At 48.5% G+C, this 22,712-nt stretch overlaps 1 protein-coding gene and 1 non-coding gene across 3 annotated transcripts in view; one reads left to right on the top strand and one right to left on the bottom strand.

Moving 5' to 3' along the window:
* Positions 1-22,712, bottom strand: part of ADGRD1 (adhesion G protein-coupled receptor D1) — a 176,173-nt gene that overhangs the window by 120,464 nt on the left and 32,997 nt on the right. For both annotated transcript variants that reach the window (XM_070386343.1, XM_005891222.3), the window contains 7 exons: positions 22,389-22,631; positions 19,406-19,470; positions 18,537-18,692; positions 15,296-15,355; positions 12,186-12,303; positions 10,841-10,951; positions 8,934-9,009 (listed from right to left, as the gene is read on the bottom strand). In XM_070386343.1, the coding sequence (XP_070242444.1) occupies positions 8,934-9,009; positions 10,841-10,951; positions 12,186-12,303; positions 15,296-15,355; positions 18,537-18,692; positions 19,406-19,470; positions 22,389-22,631 (829 nt within the window). The remainder of the gene's footprint in view (positions 1-8,933; positions 9,010-10,840; positions 10,952-12,185; positions 12,304-15,295; positions 15,356-18,536; positions 18,693-19,405; positions 19,471-22,388; positions 22,632-22,712) is intronic.
* TRNAC-ACA (transfer RNA cysteine (anticodon ACA)) lies at positions 14,434-14,507 on the top strand. Its single transcript has one exon. It is a non-coding gene; the product is annotated as a tRNA-Cys (tRNA).

The raw sequence follows: 22,712 nt of genomic DNA, 5'->3' as shown, positions 1-22,712 counted from the left end.
GTGGGCAGAGGAAGCCCAAACGGCCGTGGGTGGTCCCGGTTGTAACCCGGTGATGACCGTCTCTTTTGTTTTTACAGATGTTCAATTTTTTTTCATAATAAAAAGAGGGTTTTTTTATGACTTCATTTAATCTCTCTGGTACCTCCAGTTTTAATAAGGGTTTTCCTTTGTCTTCATAAATCTGATCCAGGCTTGATTTTCTTTTATTTTAACCTGTTATCTGGGGAGCAGTAACACTTGGAGACTGGATTATCTGTCACTTTGGAATTGACTGTACCAGGGCTTGGGGGCCTTCCTGGATAAGAGAACAGGCTCATTCTAGATGCCAGGGGAGAAATGGCAAAGAAGACAGTCCCGGGAGTCGGGGCCACATGGTTGCACCCCCCTGTACAGGCCCTGCCCTCTGCTTTGGGGCGTTCAGCCAATGGCAGCATCCACAGGAAATCAGAGCCAGTCGGAGAGGAGAGTGAGACCCAGATAGCACTGTTTTTGTGGGGTCACAAAAAGGGCATGGTGCCCATCCCCACAGCCCTGCATCTTTGTCCTAGGAACTGTGTTCTCCAGACCCCATCAGCCCAGGGTGGCAGCATCGTGCCCCACTCCCTCCTTCTGAGAACACTTCCTGTTATTATGTTGTTGTTTAGTCATTAAGTCGTGTGGACCCTTTTGTGACCCCATGGCCTGTAGCCCGCCAGGTTCTTATGTCCATGGGATTCTCTGGGCAAGAATACTGGAGTGGGTTGCCATGCCCTCCCCCAGAGGATCTTCCCAACTCACGGATCAAACCTAAGTCTCCTGCATTGGCAGGCAGATTCTTTACCCCCTTTACTGAGCCACCTGGGAAGCCCTCCTGTTATTACTCTATCCTTGAGAGTAGGGAGCACACCCTGAGCACAGCCTGGCAAATGGCCTCGCCTTCTAACTTCCCCCAAATTACCATCTAGTCCTGCTGGGGACCTGACTGACATGGGCCAAAGTCCAGCCTGCACCCTCACATATTTCAGCACATTTGAGCCACGACCCCTCTGCTGGTCATCTGTGCCTGAGATTACACGTGGAGAGGTCCCATTTGTTTATTTTGTTTTTATTTCCATGACTCTAGGAGGTGGGTCAAGGAGGAATCTTGCACAACAAAAGAAACAATAAACAAGGTTCAGACAACCCTCAGAATGGGAGAAAACAACTGCAAAAGAAACAACTGACAAAGGATTAATCTCCAGAATATATATAAGCAGCTCACATAGCTCAGTATCAGAAAAGCAAAAAGTCCAATCCAAAGATGGGCAGAAGACCTAAATAGACATTTCTCCAAAGAAGACATACAGATGGCCAATAAACACATGAAAAGACTGTCAACATCCCTAATTACCAGAGAAATGCAAATTAAAACTATAGTGAGGTATCATCTCACACCAGTCAGAATGGCCATCATCAGAAAATCTACAAAAAATAAATGTTGGAGAGGATGTGGAGAAAAAGGAACTCTCCTACACTGTTGGTGGGAATGTAAATGGATATGGCCATTATGGAGAACAGTATGGAGATTCCTTGAAAAACTAGGAATAAATCTACCATACAGCCCAGGAATCCTACTACTGGCATATACCCTGCTAAGCTAAGCTAAGCTAAGCTAAGTCGCTTCAGTTATGTCCGACTCTGTGTGACCCCATAGACGGAAGCCCACCAGGATCCGCCGTCCCTGGGATTCTCCAGGCAAGAACACTGAAGTGGGTTGCCATTTCCTTCTCCAATGCATGAAAGAGAAAAGTGAAAGTGAAGTTGCTCAGTCGTGTCCGACTCTTAGTGACCCCATGGACTGCAGCCCACCAGGCTCCTCCATCCATGGGATTTTCCAGGCAAGAGTACTGGAGTGGGGTGCCATTGCCTTCTCTGATATACCCTGAGGAAACCACAATTCCAAAAGACACATGCACCCCAGTGTTCATTGCACACCGTTTACAATAGTCAAGACATGGAAGCAACCTAGATGTCCATTAACAGATGAATGGATAAAGAAGATGTGGTACATATATACAATGGAATATTACTCAGCCATAAAAAAGAATGGATTGGAGTCAGTTCTAGTGAGGTGGATGAAACTAGAGCCTGTTATACAGAGCAAAGTAAGTCAGAAAGAGAAAAACAAATATCATGTATTAACACATATATATGGAATCTAGAAAAATGGTGTTGAGGAGCCTATTTGCAGGAAGGAATGGAGACACAGATGCAGAGAATGGACCTGTGGACATGGACGCCATGGGTGGGGGGGAGAGAGTGGAACAAATGGAGAAAGCAGCATGAACATAGGTACACTGTCATGTGCAAGGCGGGGAACTGCTGAGACGCTGCCGTGTAACGCAGGCAGCCCAGTCTGGTGCTCTGTGGGATGGGATGGGAGAGGGGAGGGAAACTCCACAGGGAGGGGATATGTGTATGTCTGACTCAAGTTGTTGTACAATAGAAACCAACACAACATTGCAAAAATTTAAAAATTAAAAAAAGAAAGAAAGCATAGAGAGGATGGAAGAGTTCAGGATCTCTAGGGCAGATCTGGGAACTCTGAAATCTGCAAGCAGAATACCCAAGCACATGGAGAGATGAGTTCTGGTCCTCAAGCAAGAGAAATCAGCATGCGTGGAACAAGAAAAAGCAGTCTCATTAAAAGACCACTCCAAATACGAGGGCCCCACAGGTGAACCAGAAGGCTGAGCGCCAAAGAACTGATGCTTTTGGATTGTGGTGCTGGAGAAGATTCTTGAGAGTCCCATGGACAGCAAGAAGATCAAACCAGTCAATCCTAAAGGAAATCAACCCTGAATATTCATTGGAAAGACTGGGGCTGAAGCAGAAGCTCCAATACTTTGGCCACCTGATGTTAAGAGCCAATTCATTGGAAAAGAGCCTGATGCTGGGAAAGATCAAGGACAGGAGGAGAAGTGGGTGACAGAGGATGAGATGGTTGGATGGCATCACTGAATCAATGGACATGAGTTTGAGCAAACTCTAGGAGATGGTGAAGGACAGGGAAGCTTGGTGTGCTGCAGTCCATAGGGTTGCAAAGAGTTGGACATGACTGACCGACTGAACAACAGCAACAGGTAAACCAGGTTGTACAGGGAGATTTAATACAAAAAGTAAAACTGGAAATATCCCATAGTAAATGAACTCCTTTTCTAGCAAGTTCCTGCTCAAACATGGTGTCCTGCTCACTCCAGAGTCTATCTCCATCCTCTATCAGAGCTGCATTCTCACTGATGCTTGAGGGAGCAGTGAGGGGACAGGAAATGCTAAGCAAAGGAAACTTAAACCTCCTGAAAGATCTGAAAGATGCTGCACATGGAGGCATGGGGGAGAGCCTTGGAGAGACTTGGGAGAATTCTCAAGTGGTATGAGAAGCCTCTGACTGACAGATAAAAAAAGAGAGCACCCACCAGGATGGTGGACCTGACCTCCGTGGTGCTCAGGTGGCTTAGTCACTAAGTTCTTGGTATCTAGAAGCAGTTCCCTGGTGTTTCAGTGATAAAGAATCTGCCTGCCAATGCTGGAGACACAGGTTGGATCCCTGATCTTGGAGGATCCCACATGCTGCAAGCAACTACTGTGCTCCCGTGGCCTTGAGCCCATGCTCCCCTACAAGAGAAGCCACTGCCACGAGAAGCCCATGCGCTGCAACTGGAGAAAAAGCCCACACAGCAGTGAAAATTCAGCACAGCCAATATATAATAAAGTTCAGTGGGGCCTCTCAAGAGACAATGGCAAGAACCAGAATCTCTGCCCCAACCAGGACCCTCCCCTCCAAACCTTGCATTGCAAGAGTCATGCCAACAGAAAATGCTAGAAACAGTGCACCTAGATTCCCAGCTCCTACCATTCTGCCATTTTTGCTTTGTCTGGCATCTCTCTCTCTCTCTCTCACACACACACACACACACACCCCTTCTTTTTGCTGAATCATCAGAAAGTACATCATGACACTCCACCTCTAAATACTTTAAGTGTATCTTCTAAAAATAAAGACTGCCTCCTACATAACCACCCTATCCATCACCACGCTCAGAAATCTGACCCAGCTTCAACCCGTGATCTGGTGCCCGGTCCACAGTCCAGCGTCCTCAGTGTCCCCAGGGTGTCTGTCAGAGCTCTGCTTTCCTGTCAAGGAAGGGGCAGCATCCATTTAGTCACCATGTCCTCCCAGTCCCCTCTGACCTGGAACAGGCCCTGCTCCTGTCACTGCTTCCACTGCATGTACGTGTGACAGTCCAAACCGAGGCTTTACGAAACAGCCCTTGACTGTTTCTTCATGGGGAGCATCAGGCCGAGCATCTGGGGGCAGGATGACTCTTGCCACTGCCTCCTATCGGGGATGCAGTACATCAGCCTGCCCCAATGCCCGTGAGACTGAGCATAACCCCTTGACTAAAGTGGTCTCTGCTCTCCAGGATGTTCTCACATAGTGATTAACAGGTACCTTGTGGGACAACAGGGAAGAACCCTGTCTCCACACAATCCCTCGCCCAGGGGTGTCAGCATTGAGGATGACTGCCCGAATCAGTTGCTATACCGAGGGCTGCTACACGGTGATTCTGACCCTGTCCTTCCTTCTACCTGGATGGCTTGGCTTTACAAAGACGTGAAGACGGGAATTCCCTGGAGGACCAGCAGTTAAGACACCATGCTTCCAATGCAGGGCACAAGGGTTCAATTCCTGGCCGGGGAGCTCCCACATGCCTCACAGCATGGCCAAAAATAAATGAAAACATATAGCATTAAAAGTAAAAAGAAATGCAGACATTAAAGTTAAAGTCTACCCCCTGGAACATATCCTTCTGAAGCACAAGTGAGTCCATCACTGAGAGGCTGAAATCCAGAGGCCCGAGTCCCAGCCCTGAAGTCAAGGAGTCCCATCCCTTCTGAGTCCCAGGCCCATCTATGGAGGAGGAGCAGGTGACTCTGCGCCCTGTCCAGCTCAGATCGCTGGTTTGAAGGAACAGCTGTCCCAGCTGCCCACATGGCAGATGAACTGAACATTTCTCATCACTATTGGGCCAGAGACAGGGACCTCAGAGGATCCCTTGTGTCCAGGCCCATGCAGGGACAAAGGACACCCCCATCCAGGACCTGTGGATGGTCAGTCATTGCCCCAGGGCAGACATCAGTGGGGCCCGAATGGTCAACAGAGGACAGGTGGGGGGAAGAGCCCATCCAGCCCTGTCACCCTCCTATCCCATTAATCTCATGTGCTGACTCCACACCCCAGGCAGGTTTAAAGGATGTCACGATTCCACCACATCCTTTCAACCTCACACCCAAAAAACATACATGTGTGAGGGTAATAACACACAAAACTAAAGTGGAATGACGTCAGCTGTGCAAGCAAGTGGGAACACCAGAACATTATCAAGGCGATTGCACTAATCTGCTTCTAATTGTGCATGGAATTTGATAATTATCTTAAAGGCAGAGAATGGGAGAACAGCCAAGCATCTTATGCAATGACAAAGGAAGAGCTTACATATGTTCAAGGGCACCAAGCTTTACTTAAACCATTAACTCAGAGCTCACAGAAGTCCTCAGAAATCAGGACAACCGTCCTATCTTAGAAAGAAGCAAGCAGGCAGAGAGACCACCAGGCTTGTGTCAAGTTCACCAGCTGGGCGGGGTGGCCGACTGGGAGTAAAAAGCCAGGAGCCTGGCTCCAAGTCTGCGTGTGAACCACAGCTGGCATCACCCCTGTGCCACCTTGTGCTACAGGAGCTAAGACAACAAATATAGGGACCACACTTGATGAGCCCACAGGGTGATTCTTTCTGAGGTTAATGTTGACAACAAGACATCTTTGCATCACGTGTTAACCTTAGAACTGAAGACCCAACACCTGAAAAATAAGTGGTCATCATCATAAAATCATTCTGTTTTGACTTCAGGAAAATAACTGAACACTTGTATTCATTGCTGGCAGAGTTCAGAGGTCCATGTTTCAGTGGGTAGAGGGCTGTGAGTTGGGGGGTTCTTTGCCTGTGTCAGTCTCCCAGCCCACAACTTGCAGAGGGTGTGAGAGCAGATCATGGCGCCCTGGGTCCTGAGGCTCCAGGGAGTCCTGCCTGGAGACCCCTGGGCAGTGAGAGTAGGAGAGGGATGGGAGGGTTGGACCCCTTAGGATCAGATTTTTGGCACCAGGGAACAGTTTTGTAGAAGACAATTTTTCCATGAACAAGGGGTGGGGTTAAGGGACGGTCTTGGAATAATTCAAGTGTATTACATTTATTGTTCACTTTATATTATTATTACACCAGCTCTACCTCAGATCATCAGGCAGTAGATCCTGGAGGTTGGAGACCCCTGCTTAGGATGGAGGATAATCACACCTGGTGGTCAAGCTTTAAGAATGGGGTTCGACTCCCCACAGCAGGGCAGACTTAGCCTTGTCCCTGTCCCTGCGGCCAGCACTGATACAACAGTGTTCACCAGGGCTGTGCAAACCATAGGCACTGCCTGGCCTTGTAAATAAGATTTATTGGCACTCAGCCACCCTCATTTCTTTATGTATTGTCCAGGGCTGCCTTTACACAGCAGATGTGACAGAAACAGTATAGCAGGTAAAGCCAAAAATATTAACCATCTGGACCTTTATGCAAAACTTTGCCAACACCCAGAGAGAGTGTGTTTCTGGTCACAGTGAATCAGAGTACCCACTGCCATGTGTAACCCTCTGCTGCTGCTGCTGCTTCAGTCATGTCCGACTCTGTGCGACCCCATAGAAGGCAGCCCACCAGGCTCCCCCGTCCCTAGGACTCTCCAGGCAAGAACACTGGAGTGGGTTGCCATTTCCTTCTCTGATGCATGAAAGTGAAAAGTGAAAGTGAAGTCGCTCAGTTGTGTCCGACTCTTAGCGACCCCATGGACTGCAGCCGACCAGGGTCCTCTGTCCATGGATTTTCCAGGCAAGAGTACTGGAGTGGGGTGCCATCGCCTTCTCCGTGTGTAACCCTCAGTTCTGCCTTTGTCCCCTTTTCCAAGGATGAGGGGCGCTGCAGATGTGGTATAAACATGGTCCTCCCCACACCCTTACTCCAACCCACAGAAGGATTTGGCCATCCCCAGGAATATACATTTTTATCGATTTCACTGAAAAGTCAGTTTCAGTCTGAACCTTCAGCAGTGAGAGAGGTAAATATATAAATTGGGGCTAAGGCTGGGTCCACTATTCATTCATACTCTTGGGTTTGGAGAAATTTCCCTCAAATAGTCTAGAGGGCATATTTCCGAGGAAAGCAGGTTGCTTCGTTTGTGACTTTCCTGAAGAATTCTGGAAAGCACACCCAGGGTGCCAGGTTAAAAGTGAACCCGACAACCTGCAGGCTTTCCCCGGCAATCACGCCCAGAACAAGGCTTCCTTCCAAGTCAGCGAAACCACGACTGCCTGCTTCCCCCAGGCCTAGCCTAGGGTTTTGTACCAAGAGCTGGTCCCTGGTATCAGATGGGAGAAGAGTCTTCCTCTGAGAGAGCCCACGATAACAGGACTATTTGCATCATTAGAAAGTATTTATCATTTCTCGTTTATCTGTAGGCGGTTAAAAATAGCTGCCTGCTTTCCATCACACAGGCCTCCAAATACCCAGCAGCGGCACCAGCGTCTGAAACCCGCCCCCGCAGCGCCTTCCCATCAGCAGAGATAGTGAGCTTGCAGGAACACGCTCTCTCATACTATCAGCTCTTCCAGGCGTGGTCCTCGCAGGGCAGCCAAACGGGGCCTCGTCGGGGCCAGGGGTGGAGGCGCTGCGCGGCTCCCTCTGAGATGCACAGCTCTGTCTCCAGGAACCTTTTCAGAGCCTCCACTCTGGGCCGGGCGCTGTGCCAGACACCCGGGAAGACAGATGAACCAGAGCCTGCCTGCTGCCCTCTGCAGGGCCCCTGTCTAGGGCGGATCTGCGGCCAACAGAAACGGCTTTGCCTTCCAAACATTAACTGTACAAATGGGCCCCTTGGGCTCTTGGGTTCATACCTCATTGGCAATTTCTCTGCCCCGGCCCTAGGCTCTGCTTCCCTGTCCCCTCCAAGGGACCCTTGAAAGGGAGGAACAGGTCCCACGCCTAATCTTTGCTGGGGGAACCAGCCCCTCCCTGTGGTCTCAGTACAGCTGATCCACCCCCAAATCCTAGAAGGTCATGTGAACAGACCTGGCCAATGAGAGAGCAGGATCCTCTCCCGCCATGACTAGGGGGCCAGGATGGGCACGTGACCCAAGTTGGCCAATCACAATCTTCTCTAGATTTCTAATGAAACTGACTTTTCATTCATGAAAGACAATTACTTTCCTTCTTGAGATCTCAGGACCCAAACCCATGTGGGTCTGAATCTACGGGAGCCAGCAATGCCTCTATGAAGGGGCTTGCCAGGAAATGAGTTGACATGGAGGAGAGCAGAGGCAGGGAAAGGAAAGACCAGGTCAAAGCACTATCTTCTGGGTCCCTGGATCCAGCCATGCTCGAAGCTGACTACTCCTGCCCTTCTTAGTCCCATGAGCCCTCAGTTCCCTTCTGTCTAAGCTGTTATATCCAACACAGTCTTGACTGATGTAGGCATGTGCTGCTCGTTTCCCATTCTACAAAAGTGGAAACTGAGGCTCAGAGGGGTTAACTGACTTGTCCAAGGTCACACAGTTCCAGGTGGAATGGTCACTCAGCCGGTGCTCCTGACCACTGCACTATCAGCCCAGGCCCCTGAGGCTTGCTGAAGCCCCAGTGTAGGCATCCCTGCATCTTCTTCTTTTGCTCGAACAGAGAAGCACCAGGCACTGGCACCACAAGTTCTCTGATAACAATACTGCATGAGCCTCTGGTGGCAGGGAGGTGGGGGTGTCCCAGTGATCTGCTACCCAGCAAACAGGCACCACCTCCCCACTCCATGCTACATGGCCCCCAGAAACTCACTTGGTGCTGGCCGGCTGGATGTTGCTCAAGTAATAGTGCACCGAATGGTAGAGAAGCCCCACGATGGTGGTCCAGGCTGGGGAAAGAGCAGACGACCAGACACCTGTCAGCATCCCCAGTGATAAACAAGAGAAACACAAAGCCCCCATCAAAAGTGCTTGCCCAGCAACACACAGTGTAGACCTCAGACCTGGGAACCCAGCAGCTCCTCAAGGGCAAGGGGAGGGACATTCAGGGGCAGAACTGACTACGAGGACAGAGTTTGAGAAGAGATTCCACTCCACCCTTCAACTGTGAATGCAACCACGGCAACCACTCCCTGCTCCGCCCCAAGCCAGCTCTGGACACATAGATGCTACAACTCTTGGCGGAGAGTGGGTGGGTGGGCGGGGAGACATTCCAGGAACACCACGCGCCTCTGAAGGCAGAGCCCGGTCGAGCTGTGGTTGGCGGTGCCAGGCAATAGCACTGCAGCCATGAGCGTATGTCAGGGGCTATCTGTGCTTGCAGTATTTACAGCAATCTCAGCACTCCAGTGAGGCAGCGGATGCAGGATTTACAAGTCACCCAGACACCTGGCACTCCTTCTGCTGGGTCCCACCTCTCTGTGCTATTCCAACTTGGAAACAGGAATCATCCATTCTGTTACCTCCCTCTGCTAGCTTAATAGGAGGTTGGGAGGAGCAAGTCCCACAATGCTTCCTGAGTTCTTCAGGATATCTGTTGAGTGTGTTGAAATTTCAGGAATATATATTAACAATTCACGTCACATTTACGACGGGCCAGGTACTGGTGTAAGAGCTGTCTCTTCTAATGCTCACCACAAAATATTGGGGCAGATACTAAGACTGTCCCCTAAGTCACAGATGAGGAAACGGAGGCCAGGCAGGTTCAGTAACTTGCCCAGTTGAGTGGCTGAACTGGGATTCGAGCCCAGGAATTTCAGCCACGGAGTGGGTGCTTGTGACCAGTTAGTTCTACTGCCAAGTGTGAGAAGTTTCCATGTGGGCAGACCACACGAGGCTGTGATCTTGCTGATTCTGAAAAACTGGGGATTTCTAACAGTCATGCGGGCACATGAGATGAGACCCCACGTGCAGTGGTATGCATTAGGTCAACCCTGGCATTGCCCCTGGACCTCTCCCTTCTACAATTCACTCCGAGTGTGGGAGGACAGTCCCCTGAAAGCAGGACACCCCGACATCCCTGAGCACCCTTCACAAAGCAAACTAGAGGGTACAGGGAGCAGAGGTCAGCTCCCAAGGGCTGGGGAGTGAGAGCCCCGAGCTGGAGAGGGGACCACCACCCAGACTGGTCCTCAGTCTTGAAGGCAGAATGGGAAGAGCGTGGCCAGATGGTCAGGTGCCGAGAATCTACAACTCCCTTGACTTCCCAAGGTCCCTGGGACAGAGTGACATGCCTGCAGAGGCACAGTCATCTTTCAAGGGGCAGGGGGACAGTCATGATAGCAAAAATGGCCAGAGCCACCTGGGTCCCCCTAGAGAGTAATTGAGATCACCTTGGCTGCTGTCCCATCACTATCCTTGACTTCAACTTCCCAGGAGGAGAACCCCAGACTCCTGAGCAGATAAAATCCCTCACCCAGCCACCCAGCCAGAGGCCACCCCAGCAGGGAGGGGAGGTGGCCACATCAGCTCATGGTCCACTAAGAATCCTCCAGTGAGCAAGTGTAGAGTGCAGATTGCCAGCCTGCCTCCTCAGTCCCAGTGCACAAGGCTGGATTGTAGTCTGCATTATGAAGACATCTCAGGAGCATCAATGACACATGGTGTTCCCACCATGGAAACCTGGCCCCATCGGCACAGGGAGGAGGGCTGGGGCAGCCCCTCAGCCAGGTCACAGCTCACAGGCTGAGTCCCTCTGCAAGGGTCCCAAGCTGCACTCACCTTGGCTGTGGAAAGCCTCGTGGGGGATCTCAATGTAGTTCTGCCCCCGGGCTGGGAAGCGGTAGTGGGAGGAATTCATGGTCTTGGGGAGCACTTTGGCCACTGAAAAGTCTAAAACAAGCCAGAGAGAGGACGCTGTAGTCAGTCAACTCCAGGGCAGGAAACTGGGCTGTAAAATCCCATCTGCTTTTGCTTTTTTTTGACAGAATGAGCTCTCCTGGGGAGCGTAATTACCTTTAGGAAATAAGAACCTAAAAAATGAGTGTCCAGAGCAGTAATTGTGACCATGTGGCAGACCTGTCTGACTGCCACCCGCTGCGTGTGGGGGTGGGTGGGGCTCCTGGCCTGAGGTGACCCCTCTGCCCTCAGGGCAGCCCCTCAGCTTAAGATGCCTCAGCACTGACTGCATCCAATCTGGCAGGGAGACCCTGGTGCTGAAGGGCTCCTCCTCCTCGCTGGGAACCCCACAAAACACAGGAAAATGAAATGCCCATGACATTCATCTTCTAAGTGAGGCAAAAGCATCACCACATGGAGGGACCTGCCTTAGCCGACAAACTCCCATTAAAGCCAACCCAAGTGAGTGAATGAAGCTTCCTTTCCAGAAGTGTGGCTCTGGTGATAAAGTATTAGGGTACCAAGTTTCCCGGGAGGCGCTAGTGGTAAAGAACCCGCCTTCCAACACAGGAGATGCAGGTCAGATCCCTGGGTCAGGAAGATCCCGTGGAGGAGTAAATGGCAACCCAGTCCAGTATTCTTGCCTGGAAACTCCCATGGACAGTGAAATCTGGCAGGCTATAATCCATGGGGTCGCAAAGAGTCGGACATGAATGAGCAACTTAGCGTGCACACATGCTCCCTAGACACAGACTCTGAAAATATCAAGAACCATGATGTCCACTTGTAGGAGACCATGTGACCAATATCTTGGAGAAACCTGCAGCTGACCCTAGGGAACCTGGTACCCCACAGACACTCCAGGGGCTGCTGCTGCTCATCTCCTGCCCTGCACTGAGACAGTTGTCACCCGAGATGAATCTGGCCCTTAAGTCAGTCTCAAAGGCTCCCGTGGTCCTGTGTGTACATTCCAGCTGAGCATGGTTGTTTCAAGCTAACTCTGTCTTCCTCCAAAATGTCACTGCACATCAGACAATGTAGTTTAGGACAATGAAGAGGAGCATCTCCACTGATGGCATGTGAGGTTTGTGTGTACCTGGGCACACGGAAGAAAATGCAGGAGTGCAGCAAAATTCAACAAGCAGGTGGCATTGCCTGCACCCGCTGCTTCCACCCGCCCTCGCCTGCCGCACAGCCAGCCTCACCCACACCCCCACTGCCGAGCTACCTGCCATGGACGAGGAACCCACGATGGCGACCTGGGGCTTGCTGGCCTGCAGGTTGTAAGTTATGTGGCTCATGACGGTGTCGATGGTGTCTATCAAGCCCGGCACCACAGCGCTGTCCTGAAACAACATCACGACAGGAAGGAGACGTGAAGATGGCGCTCACTAAGCACATGCATGAGTCGGAGGCATCAAACGCACAAACGCACAAGATCAAGCTTCAAGTTCACTGTCAACATCCTGCAAAGGAGGACACCCAGCATTGGCTGAGTGATGTTTCCGGCCAAGCTCTGGCCTCACGACGACCAGATGAGAGGAGAAACAGTCACACCGCTGACCCATTTCACAGGCGCGGAGGTCTGACCGCTGAGGTCACCCAGCCCAGCAGAGCTCACACAATGTGAATACTGGCTGAGGTTGACCCCAGAGCATCACCAGAGCATCAGCTCCAAGGCTTCCACACTCAGACACAGAGTAACCGGACCTGGTCCTGGGTCCACTCTGAACTCACTGCGGACCTTGGCATCTCTCTGATCTGCACCCCCTACTCCATCCTCTTCTGCTTCATGAGGAGGGGGCTCATTGCTCCCAACACCCTCCAGGATGAAGACAGCAGTTCTGTCCTAATCTCCACAAAGGGGAGGGTACTTTGGAGGTGCCAGCACCCCAAGTCACCCCTGGCCTCCCTGACAAGCCTGGTGTGTCTCTTCCTTTTTCCAAGGGCCTCTCCACTCTGAGTCCGCAAAGCAGAGGCGATCCTAGTGGGCGCTGCCCCCAAGGAGGCAGGGAGTCCCTCCAGGACACCTTGTATCTCTGCAGCCCGCTCAGACTGGGCTGATTGCTCCTTATCCTCAGACACACGTCTAGCAGGGAGGGGGCATCTCAGTTCCCCTGAGGGTGTGGTGTGTGAATCTCTGCCATCACACCCCTCTCTCCTTCCCGCCCTTCTGAAAAAAGCATCCATCTGTTGCTAAGTGTCCCAGGCGTTCTCTCACAAACATATGCTCCATAAGAGTCTAATGAGCTGGAAATAGAACATGGAGGCCAATTTTAGATATTTCCTTTCAGGCCCATGGCCTGACTTCAATCAGCCAAGCACAGTTAAGCACATGAAAATCTGTGTTTCTGGCATGCAGTTCTGTTGGGTATGGCTGATTCATACCTTCCCTTTAACGCACAGTAGAGCCTGCCTGAGTCTGAATAGTTTCATGATTATTCATATTTTGTGGCAGAGCATTCAGAAAAAGTTCATGTGAAATGATGCTGAAAGTATATTTGCTCAGGTCCTCCTTGGCCATCTTCTGGGAGCTTTCTAGGTGGCAGTTCCGTCCCCCTGGAAATCATCAACTTTGGAGGACTGTGTCTTTTAAAACAGAATTTGTTTCTAGGGAATATTATATTGATCTTAAGTTCATGACTGTTTTTCTCTTTCTTTGCCACTGTGAAGTCTCATCCCATTCTATTTGAAGCTGTTCAAATAAAAAGTTCAGGTGTAAATCTTGGAGCAATCTCACTCATAATAAGAAGGAGAGGTCATTCTGCCACAAACTGGCAGATAAGTTTTAAACATTATAGGAGTTCAGGAGAAGGAGTACTTTAAACAATGGTGTGCTTGCAGCCCTTCCAGGCAAGACAGTCAAGAGTTCTCCTCTTCCCCGCTTCTCCACCCCTGCTGGGCAACCCAGGAAGTCACATGTTGAAACAGTAGCCTCAGAAAATGGGCAGAGCCAGGAACCAGGTCACTGGGCAGAGAAGAGGCTCCCCGGGCTCACATCATATTTGGCATGGGTGAGAACGAAATGTCCACTGCATGGAGCCACTGGGATGGATAGTCCATTTGTTACTGCTACATAGCCTAACCTAGCCTGCTTATACGGCATTGCTGAAGAATGCTTAACATCATTAGGAAAGATCCTAAATAAAGAGAAACTGGTAAATTCAGACAGCATATTTATAGAATATATATGCATATAAGAATTGTATATAATTATATATAATTCCCTGGCAATCCAGTGGTTAAGACTCTGTGCTCTCACTACCAAGGGTGCAGGTTCAATCTCTGGTCAGGGAACTAAAATCCCACAAACCACATGTTGTGGCCAAAAAGAGAGAGAGAAATTTCTATTATACACATATAAGAGAACTGAAAACTAGATTGTAAGAAATACATATATATATATATATGTGTGTGTGTGTGTGTGTATATATATATATATATATATATATATTTTTGTATATATATATAGGACTTCCCTGGTAGCTCAGACGGTAAAAGCATCTGCCTACAATGCAGGAGACCCAGGTTCGATCCCTGGGTCAGGAAGATCCCCTGGAGAAGGAAATGGCAACACGCTCCTGTACTCTTGCCTGGAAAATCCCATGGATGGAGGAGCCTGGTAGGCTATAGTCCATGGGGTCGAAAAGAATCAGACATGACTGAGCGACTCCACTTTCACTTTCACATATATATAAGAATATGAAAAATCATTATCACTCAGTCTGAGAATTTCAGGTGATTTTTATTTTATATGTATTTATCTGCATTTTCTAACTACTCCAAACATATTCACTTGTTTTATTTCTTAAATAAGTAAAATCAGGAAAGTTATTTTTAAAAAGAAAAGAGAAAGCATTTCATTCTCCTAATTCTTTAGAGTACAGAGAAAAGGAGAAGCTGCTTTGATTTCTACGTATAATCATTCATAATCATGAAGTGTATATTGTCACACATTTGACTTTTCTCATTTAATACAGTGATCTTTAACCAAATATGTTTTATTATCATTCAACGACAATGTGATGGTAAAAAAAAAAAACTACTAAAATGATAAACAAGCATACATTCCTCATGAAGAAATCCAACCATTTCCCTGCTCTGTGTTGAGGACAGCACCATGTACTGATGTTTGCAGAGCTCTGATCCACAGAGAAAACAGAGCATTGAAAATTAATCACATATCCTGTCAAAATGAGCTCTAATATCCCAGATCTCATGACTGAGAGATGCATCATTTCTCTTATAGATGTGAACTGGGCCATATTTATGCCACTTCAAGGAAGACAAAATGGTTCCCAAGGTACTTCTGAAGACCAAAATGTTCTTTTCTCTTACCTCTGATACAGCAGTCCAGCTGGGCAAACGAAGAACCTCTCCCACGGTGTTTAAGAAAGTCTAAAGGCAGACAGGATGACACTGCTTAGCATATATTCTTAAGCCTCAAAATCATAAGACCTTTCATTTTCTCATCTCCATCAACCACAGGCTGGGTTTTGCATATATACAGCAGTAAACGAAAATAGCTCTCATCAGTGCATCAGGTTATATTTACAAAGCACTTTGATAGATGGTATCTTATTTGCTCCAGGTGACACTCATTAGTCAGTGGCAAGTATTTACATCGCTGACTCCTGATCTAGAGCAGTTCATTTGAATAGAAATATAATGCAAGCCAAATTTTTGTTTTAGATTTTCTAGTGGCCACATTTTTAAAAGTTAAAAGAAAATAGGTGAAATTACTTTTTAATAATATATTTTACTTAGCCAAATATAGCTAAAATATCGCTTCAACATGCAATCAATATAAGAATCACCAGTTTGATATTTTACATTCATCTGTTACACTAAACTTTAGAGCTCCAGTGTGTATTTACACTTTGATTTGAACTGGCCACAGTTCAAGTATTCAAGAGCCACGTGTGGCTAATGGCCACCTTATTACCCAGCATAAGAAATTCCTTTTCACTTTCTTGTTCAACTATTGGTGGTGAGAAGTCAAAACATCGTGGAAAATTGGCTAATGAATGCCAAAGATATTTATTTCTCATTCAATCCCAATTGGTGGGGTTTGGGGTAAATCCACATGATTCCTCTACAGGACACTCAGAGTCAAGTATCCATCCCCACACGGCCCCCACCAGAGGTTTAAAACTGATGAGCCACAGTCTGCATCCGATTCATAAAGGTCTTTTATTTGGTTTGTACACAACTGCTTTTAAATTTGTTAGCTGCCCACTTTTCTTTTTTTTTAATGGGTGAGATTCCATTTTAAAATTCTGGGTTTTTGCTTTGCTTGCGAAATCAGAAGAAGTAAACATAATGGTTAAAATCAGGAGGCTCTCTAGAAGCTCACTGCTACTCCCCATGGGTGGGTATTCCCGGTGAGCCACAGTCTCTACTCCTCCTTCTTGTCTGTCCGACCTAATATCCATTTACTTTGTTCCTCTGGCTCCTGAATGCATTTGATTTTGCTACCTCTGACACTGTCCAATGTATCTGAGGGGAAACAGGGGAGTTGAAAGAGTAAATCACCCAGCTTTAACAGTTTCCTGTGTAGACTTGCATGGAATTTTATGTTCCCATATAGACATCCCTGCAAGACTATAGAAGGGCCTCAACCCTCCCTCTGGGTAGCCTCACTCCCACCCACTGAGCTCAATTGAAGAACCCGAAGTGCTTCCTGCAGGAAGCCTGGAAGTGCTTATACAGGGCTGTCTTGGCCCCGCCCATTTCTCCATATGATTGGCTGAGCCACCAAGCCAGTTCCGTTCCCTTGGCTGGTGATTGGTCTAGGCGTGGTCATGTCAGGGGAACTGCAGGGGAACCACGGGAAAGAATTTCCTGCCCTGAAAAGACAGAAGTGCCCCCTGCCTTTCCCTTTCCTCCTGGTCTTTGTCAGTGAGGTGTGGTGTTTGGAGCCATTTAAGTCACTTGGAAATAGAATAGAATGCCAAGGGAACTGCAATTGCCACCTAGACGCCTGCTGAAAGACTGAAGTAATCAAACCTGGAGTGAAGCAATTAAATGCCCCTATTTTAACAATACTTGGTCATATTACTGCTTACTTGCAACCAAAACCATTCTAACAGAGACAGACTTGGGTCATCGAAGTATCCCTATGTCACAGACTTGGAAACTGAGGCTTGAAAACAGCGTAGATCTAAGGGTTAAACCCAGGCTTGCCTGACTCCAGAGTCACTGAGCGGCTGCAGCTCAGGACACTTTTCAGACTCCATGGTCCATCTTCACCCTCTCAGTCCTGAGCCTCTTGGAAGCAGGAAGTAGTTCTTGGTCATCCTGGATCCCCAGAACTTACCACATTCTATGAATGAATGAACAAAATCTGAGAAGGCTTACTCTTGCTTCTCTCACCTGGGCAGGAGAGCTACTGGGACAAATGCCTCCTAGCAAATCAAGACATCTTGTTTAATGAACACACGCTTTCCCGTGCTTCTTTGGCTGCTTCTTTGGGTTTGTCATCAGCAAGGAAACCAGGAAGGATTGAGAACTCTTAAAAAGTGCCAGAGTCATACTATGCACATAGGAGCCTTCTAAGAACCCAATAAAGTAAGTACTATTATCTCCCCATATCTCAGATGAGCAAAGTGAGGCAGAGATATAAAGTAACTTGACCAAGGGTGCACAGTAAGTAACCAGCAGAGAGATGTTCAGCCCAGCAATCAGACCCTATACATCCTGCTTTTAACCCTTATCTACACTTTTGAAGTATAATAGTCTCACATTCCTTTTCTCTGGATATCAGCAGCCAAGAGCCCTGTGCTGAGATTGAAGTTATCAGGCGCATACAAGCCCAGCATCCTCCTCTACCTTGACCTGGAAAGATCTTAAGGAGAATGTAAAGAGAAAGTACCTTGGTTCTCGTGCCATACACAGTGCATTCACTAAGTGTTTTCAATAACTTTGGGAATTCCCATTGAGATACGCGTCACAGCATTGGGGTCACACTATGACCCCATGGCTAAATCTGCCAAAGACCCAACTCTGCATTCTAGCTGTTGCCAAGGGAGGTAGCAGAGTTTAGAGCCAGAGTTGCAAATTCAAATGCCTACAGGGGTCAAGTGGAGCTCCCCTGGTGGCTCAAACAGTAAAGAATTTTTCTGCAATGCAGACCTGGGTTTGGTCCCTGGGTCAGGAAGATCCCCTGGAGGAGGGCTTTGGCAACCCACTCCAGTATTCTTGCCTGGAGAATCCCACAGACAGAGGAACCTGGTGGGTAGCAGTCCATAGGGTCACAGAATTGGACATGACTAAAGCGACTAGGCATGCGAAGGGACCAGGCAGATGGAGAGACAGGCCAGCCTGGCTGGACACTGGGAAAAGGAGATGAAGAGTCGAGTCTCATCTGAAGGAAGTTCCACCGAGCTGTGTAGAGCTGACTACACAGTGTGTAGTCCACGCCGTCTGGCTATTCATGAGAATTCTGAAATCCAGGCTTCTATATAAAAGCTTCTGATTTTTTCAGCTCCATGTAGGTCAAACAAGACACACTTGTCAGCCATGGTCTGGCAGTTTGCCATCCCTGATCTACTAGGCACAGAAATCACATAGCCTTTACCTTGGTGAGGTTGAATGCCGTCTCCTCTGAGAGGGATTTATTGGGTAAGCTGAGGGACATATTTTGAAGGTAACTCAGAACAACTCCAGGACGCCGGAAGTTTTTCCTCTCCTCTGTCAAGTTGGTTATGATGGGATGGTAGGCATCGGTGGGCGCCTGAAGAAATCAGTGACACAAGTTCCTGTTAAGAACTAAAGCCAAGATGTCTACAGAAGTTCAGTCTGTCCTTTGGGCCTCATACTTCTCACACCATAATAATCATGATGACAGCACTTCCAATATGCTCTTGTGACCATTTAACATATATTAACGTTTCATCCTTACAACAACCTCATGAAATACACACGCGATTGATAGATGAAACTAAGCATGGAGAGGCTTATGCAGAAATAAATGAGAGAACTGGGATTTGAACCCAAACAGGTGGTTCTAGAGTCTGTTCCTTCACTATTACATTAAAGTTCTCATGGAAGGAAAATTGATTGATTACAAATGCTCATATCAGAAGGGAACACTTTCTAAAGGAATGGACCCTTCCTCAAACATCAGAAGAAGATGGTGCAGAGAGAAGCTAAGTGTCCAGGCCACCTCCTTCTCGCTCTCCAGTCATGGTGCCAAGTGCACCAAGAAACAGCCTCATGTTGGGTGATCCCTGGTAAGTCTTGTTGACTCCATGTGGGCACCTGAGGCTACAGGTCACGGGGAGCCAAGGGTCTTCCCTTTAGTCATGTTGAGCGTCAAGAATTAGTGCTAACGCTGGCTACCAAGATAGAGCCAGTCAGTCTAATGGGATCCCCACTCTCCTGGCACATAGTCCAAGCAAAAAGACATCACCAAGATGGGGGGCAAAACTAAACACATCTGCTCACCATGGTGTTCACTGTGGGTGTCACGGAGAAGCTGGGTGATGTTGAAGACAGCGAAAGCTGCTCTCCTGGAAAAAAATAATAATAATAATAATACTTAATTAAGGACTGAAACATGGTCACTTCGTTCACCTTCAGGAAGGCCTGTTTGGTTTTTTTTAACAAAAATCTATCAGTTTCAGACACAAACTAAGAGACACTGAGAACGCTGTGAGTAGGAATGTTTCTGGAAAGATAAAAGTGTAATAAATCAGCCAAATGGGGAGATTGTATGGATTTTCACAGATCAAATTATTTTTCTATTTATAGTCTAAATTGCTTGGAAACACCCTTCAGGCAAAACATCATATAAAAAGATGATTTCATACAAGCTTGCACCAATTTCAAATAAATAAAAAAGCAAAAGAAATGGATTTCTATCACCCTGTGGACTAGTTAGACATAAAATACAGAGGGTTGTGAATCACTGGGCTGGGACAGACAGGGAACCTGGCCCCTTCCCTTCCAGCAAGATGACACTGGAACCCAGTCCAGTGGTGGGGAGACCATCTTCTTGAGCCCCTCCCATCCCAAGGATTCTATTCAAAGACCCCATGTGGTCAGTTATGAAGGCCCACAATCAGAAAGACATCCAAAACCAAAGATGTAGCCATGGGACTTCCCTGGTGGTCTGGTGGTTAAGAATCCACCTTGCAATGCAAGAGACACAGGTTCAACCGCTGGTCTCGGAAGCTCCCCCATGCCACAGGGCAACTAAGTGCTCGAGCTGCAACTCCTGAAGCCCTCTCGCCTAGAGCCCCTGCTCTGCAACAAGAGAAACCACCACAATGAGAAGCCTGCACGCCGCAAGGAAGAGTAGCCTCCACTCACCACAACCAGAGAGAGTTCGTGCACAGCAACGAAGACCCAGCACAGGCAAAAAGAAACAAGACAAAACATGCGCCATGATTTAATGTTTTCTGCCTCTTTGTCACCAGCTAAGGGATTAGGAGAAGGGCCCCCTCCAGACAGGTCACCCAGGGAAATGCTCTCCCTTTGGGCACCTGCAGCCTAGCTCACAGCTTCATGTACAGACAGATCTTTATGCAAAGAACAGGTTCTACCCTGTCCTGTGGGCACAGCACCACAGCAGCTGGATTTCAGCCTCAGTTGTCTGAGCACAGCTGCCCTGAACCCAGCTGAGCTGGACTAAGTAATGGTCCAGGAGCCCCACACCAGGTCTTTAGGGGTCTTTGAGGGACACTTTTCAATACAGGATTTACATCATGGCCTCTGTCTTCAGAACCAAATCCCCAAAGTGATGTGGGATTAGGAGTCCAGTTCTGGTTCAGTAAAGGTAGGGCCTGAAGCCCCCAGGATACACAAGTATTAAGAGAACACTTCTCCAGTCTCCCAAAATCGCACAGAGCCCTCCCCAAATGTGAAGAGTGAGGGTGAACACACACACGTGATTCAGTTGCAGGGACTTCCTGACACACTGCACTGTGGCAGCAGGGGGGTGGAGGGGTGGGGTGGAGGTGGGGATGAGGAGACTGACAGGCCACATCCCTGAGGCCAGAGATGTCCTGGTGACAGGTTTTGCTGTGACAGCTAAAAGAGCCAGGAACATTAAAGCCTCTTTCCAGTGATGCTAAAACAGTAAGCTCCTGGGGAGGCAGAAGTCGTTTGAGACTCTCAATAACACAAGTACAGATGCTATCTTGGTCTCTAGGTGACAAATCTCGGAATCTTAGGCAATAAACTGCTGTCGATTGATATCCTTTTTCGTCCTAAAGGACGGTATATTTTGTCTTGTATCACCTCTGTGAAAGGGAGTGAATTCTGTTTTCTCAGTGAAAGATGGAGACATCAGAGGCTGCTGTGGATATAGGCTGGTTTTGCTTGCACAGTGGCTCCGAGGTCAGTGCCCTGATTGTGCTCTGGAGGGGGACTGGTGGGGGGAGCCCTGACCTCACTGCCATTTCAGTGGGGTGGACTGTGAGCCAGGCTTAAGCCAATCAGAATATTCCACATCCCCACCCACAGTAATTGGTTCGTGGTCAGTGTGGGCCAACAACAGTGATGGCCAGCCGGGTTGTAGTGGATGACAGAAAAAAGAAGCTCCTTGTTTCCTGCTAAGGTTTTGTGGGGATACGGGGGTGGGGGGGAGGACTGTGCTCCTGGAGGGAATGGCAGCCATCCTGGCACCACAAGAAAACAAAAGAAGGCAAAGTCCAAAACAGATTCCCTAGTGACATCACTTGAGCCACAAAAGGTCACATATATGACTCCATTTATACGGACTATCCAGGATAGGTAAATCCACAGAGAAGGTAAGTTAGTGATTGCCAGGGGCAGGGGAGGAGGAAATGGGGAGGACAGCTCATGGGGGCTGGGTTTCTCTGGGGAGGATGGTTGCACAACATGTGGACATAGTAAGTACCACTGAATCGTGTACTGTAAAAAGGTGACATTCACACTACATGAATTTTAGCTCAATTTTTTAACAAAGTGACTTCCCAAGTCCCACGGCTCATCGTGGTTGCATGAGACTTTGAAACCAGGTCTGCCGGCCCACCAGCTCCCTGATCTGAACCACCGCTCTGTGCTGAGCAGGAACGGAGGTGGGCAGGGGTGCTCTCTGAGGGTCCATGGGTGAGTTTGACACGCGGAAGGGATGTGGCAAATATTTGTGCATCAAATGGACCGGGAACACTTGCTTCCCAAAACTTTCCATAACCACCTAACACAAACTTCAAAAATTCCCTGGTGACCAGCGTGAGAATATTCGCCTCAGTGTGTTTCTGGTAAATTATGAATTCCTCCATCTTAGGGAGAAGGGGTTCTAGAAAAAACTGATCAGGACGCATTCACCCTGCAGTACCAACAGCCCAGCAGGAGAGAGCAGAGAACTATCTGCTGCGGGTAAAGGGGCGGTAGATAGGAAAGTCCCCGCCCCCCAGAGTTTACGTCACACCCGGCCTGCAGCCCCTCCCCTCTCACTGACCAATGGCAGCTGTGAAGTACATGGCGATCTCATCCGGTGTCAGAGCCCGTTCCCAGATGATGAACTCGTCAAAAGCTCTGTTCTCGTAGCTCTTGGTCAGGTCCAGCACGAGGTTGTCATTGGACTCCCCGTAGGCAGGAGACGCTTTTCCACTTGGGTCTGAGGTCCTCAGGGTCCCGTTGACGTAGACTTTCAGGCCCTCCTCGGACTTCCATGTAAACAGGACGTGAGTCCAGTAGTGGCCTGGGAAAGAGCAGACACACCCTTCTGAAGACGTGGGTTCGAGCTCCACACTCAGTGGTTATCCTAGTTTTATACACATTT

This window comes from Bos mutus, chromosome 17 (genome assembly GCF_027580195.1).
Source record: "Bos mutus isolate GX-2022 chromosome 17, NWIPB_WYAK_1.1, whole genome shotgun sequence".
Lineage (NCBI taxonomy): Eukaryota > Metazoa > Chordata > Mammalia > Artiodactyla > Bovidae > Bos > Bos mutus.
Note: the sequence above shows the minus strand (reverse complement) of the source record. Positions and strands in the feature narration are given on the sequence as shown.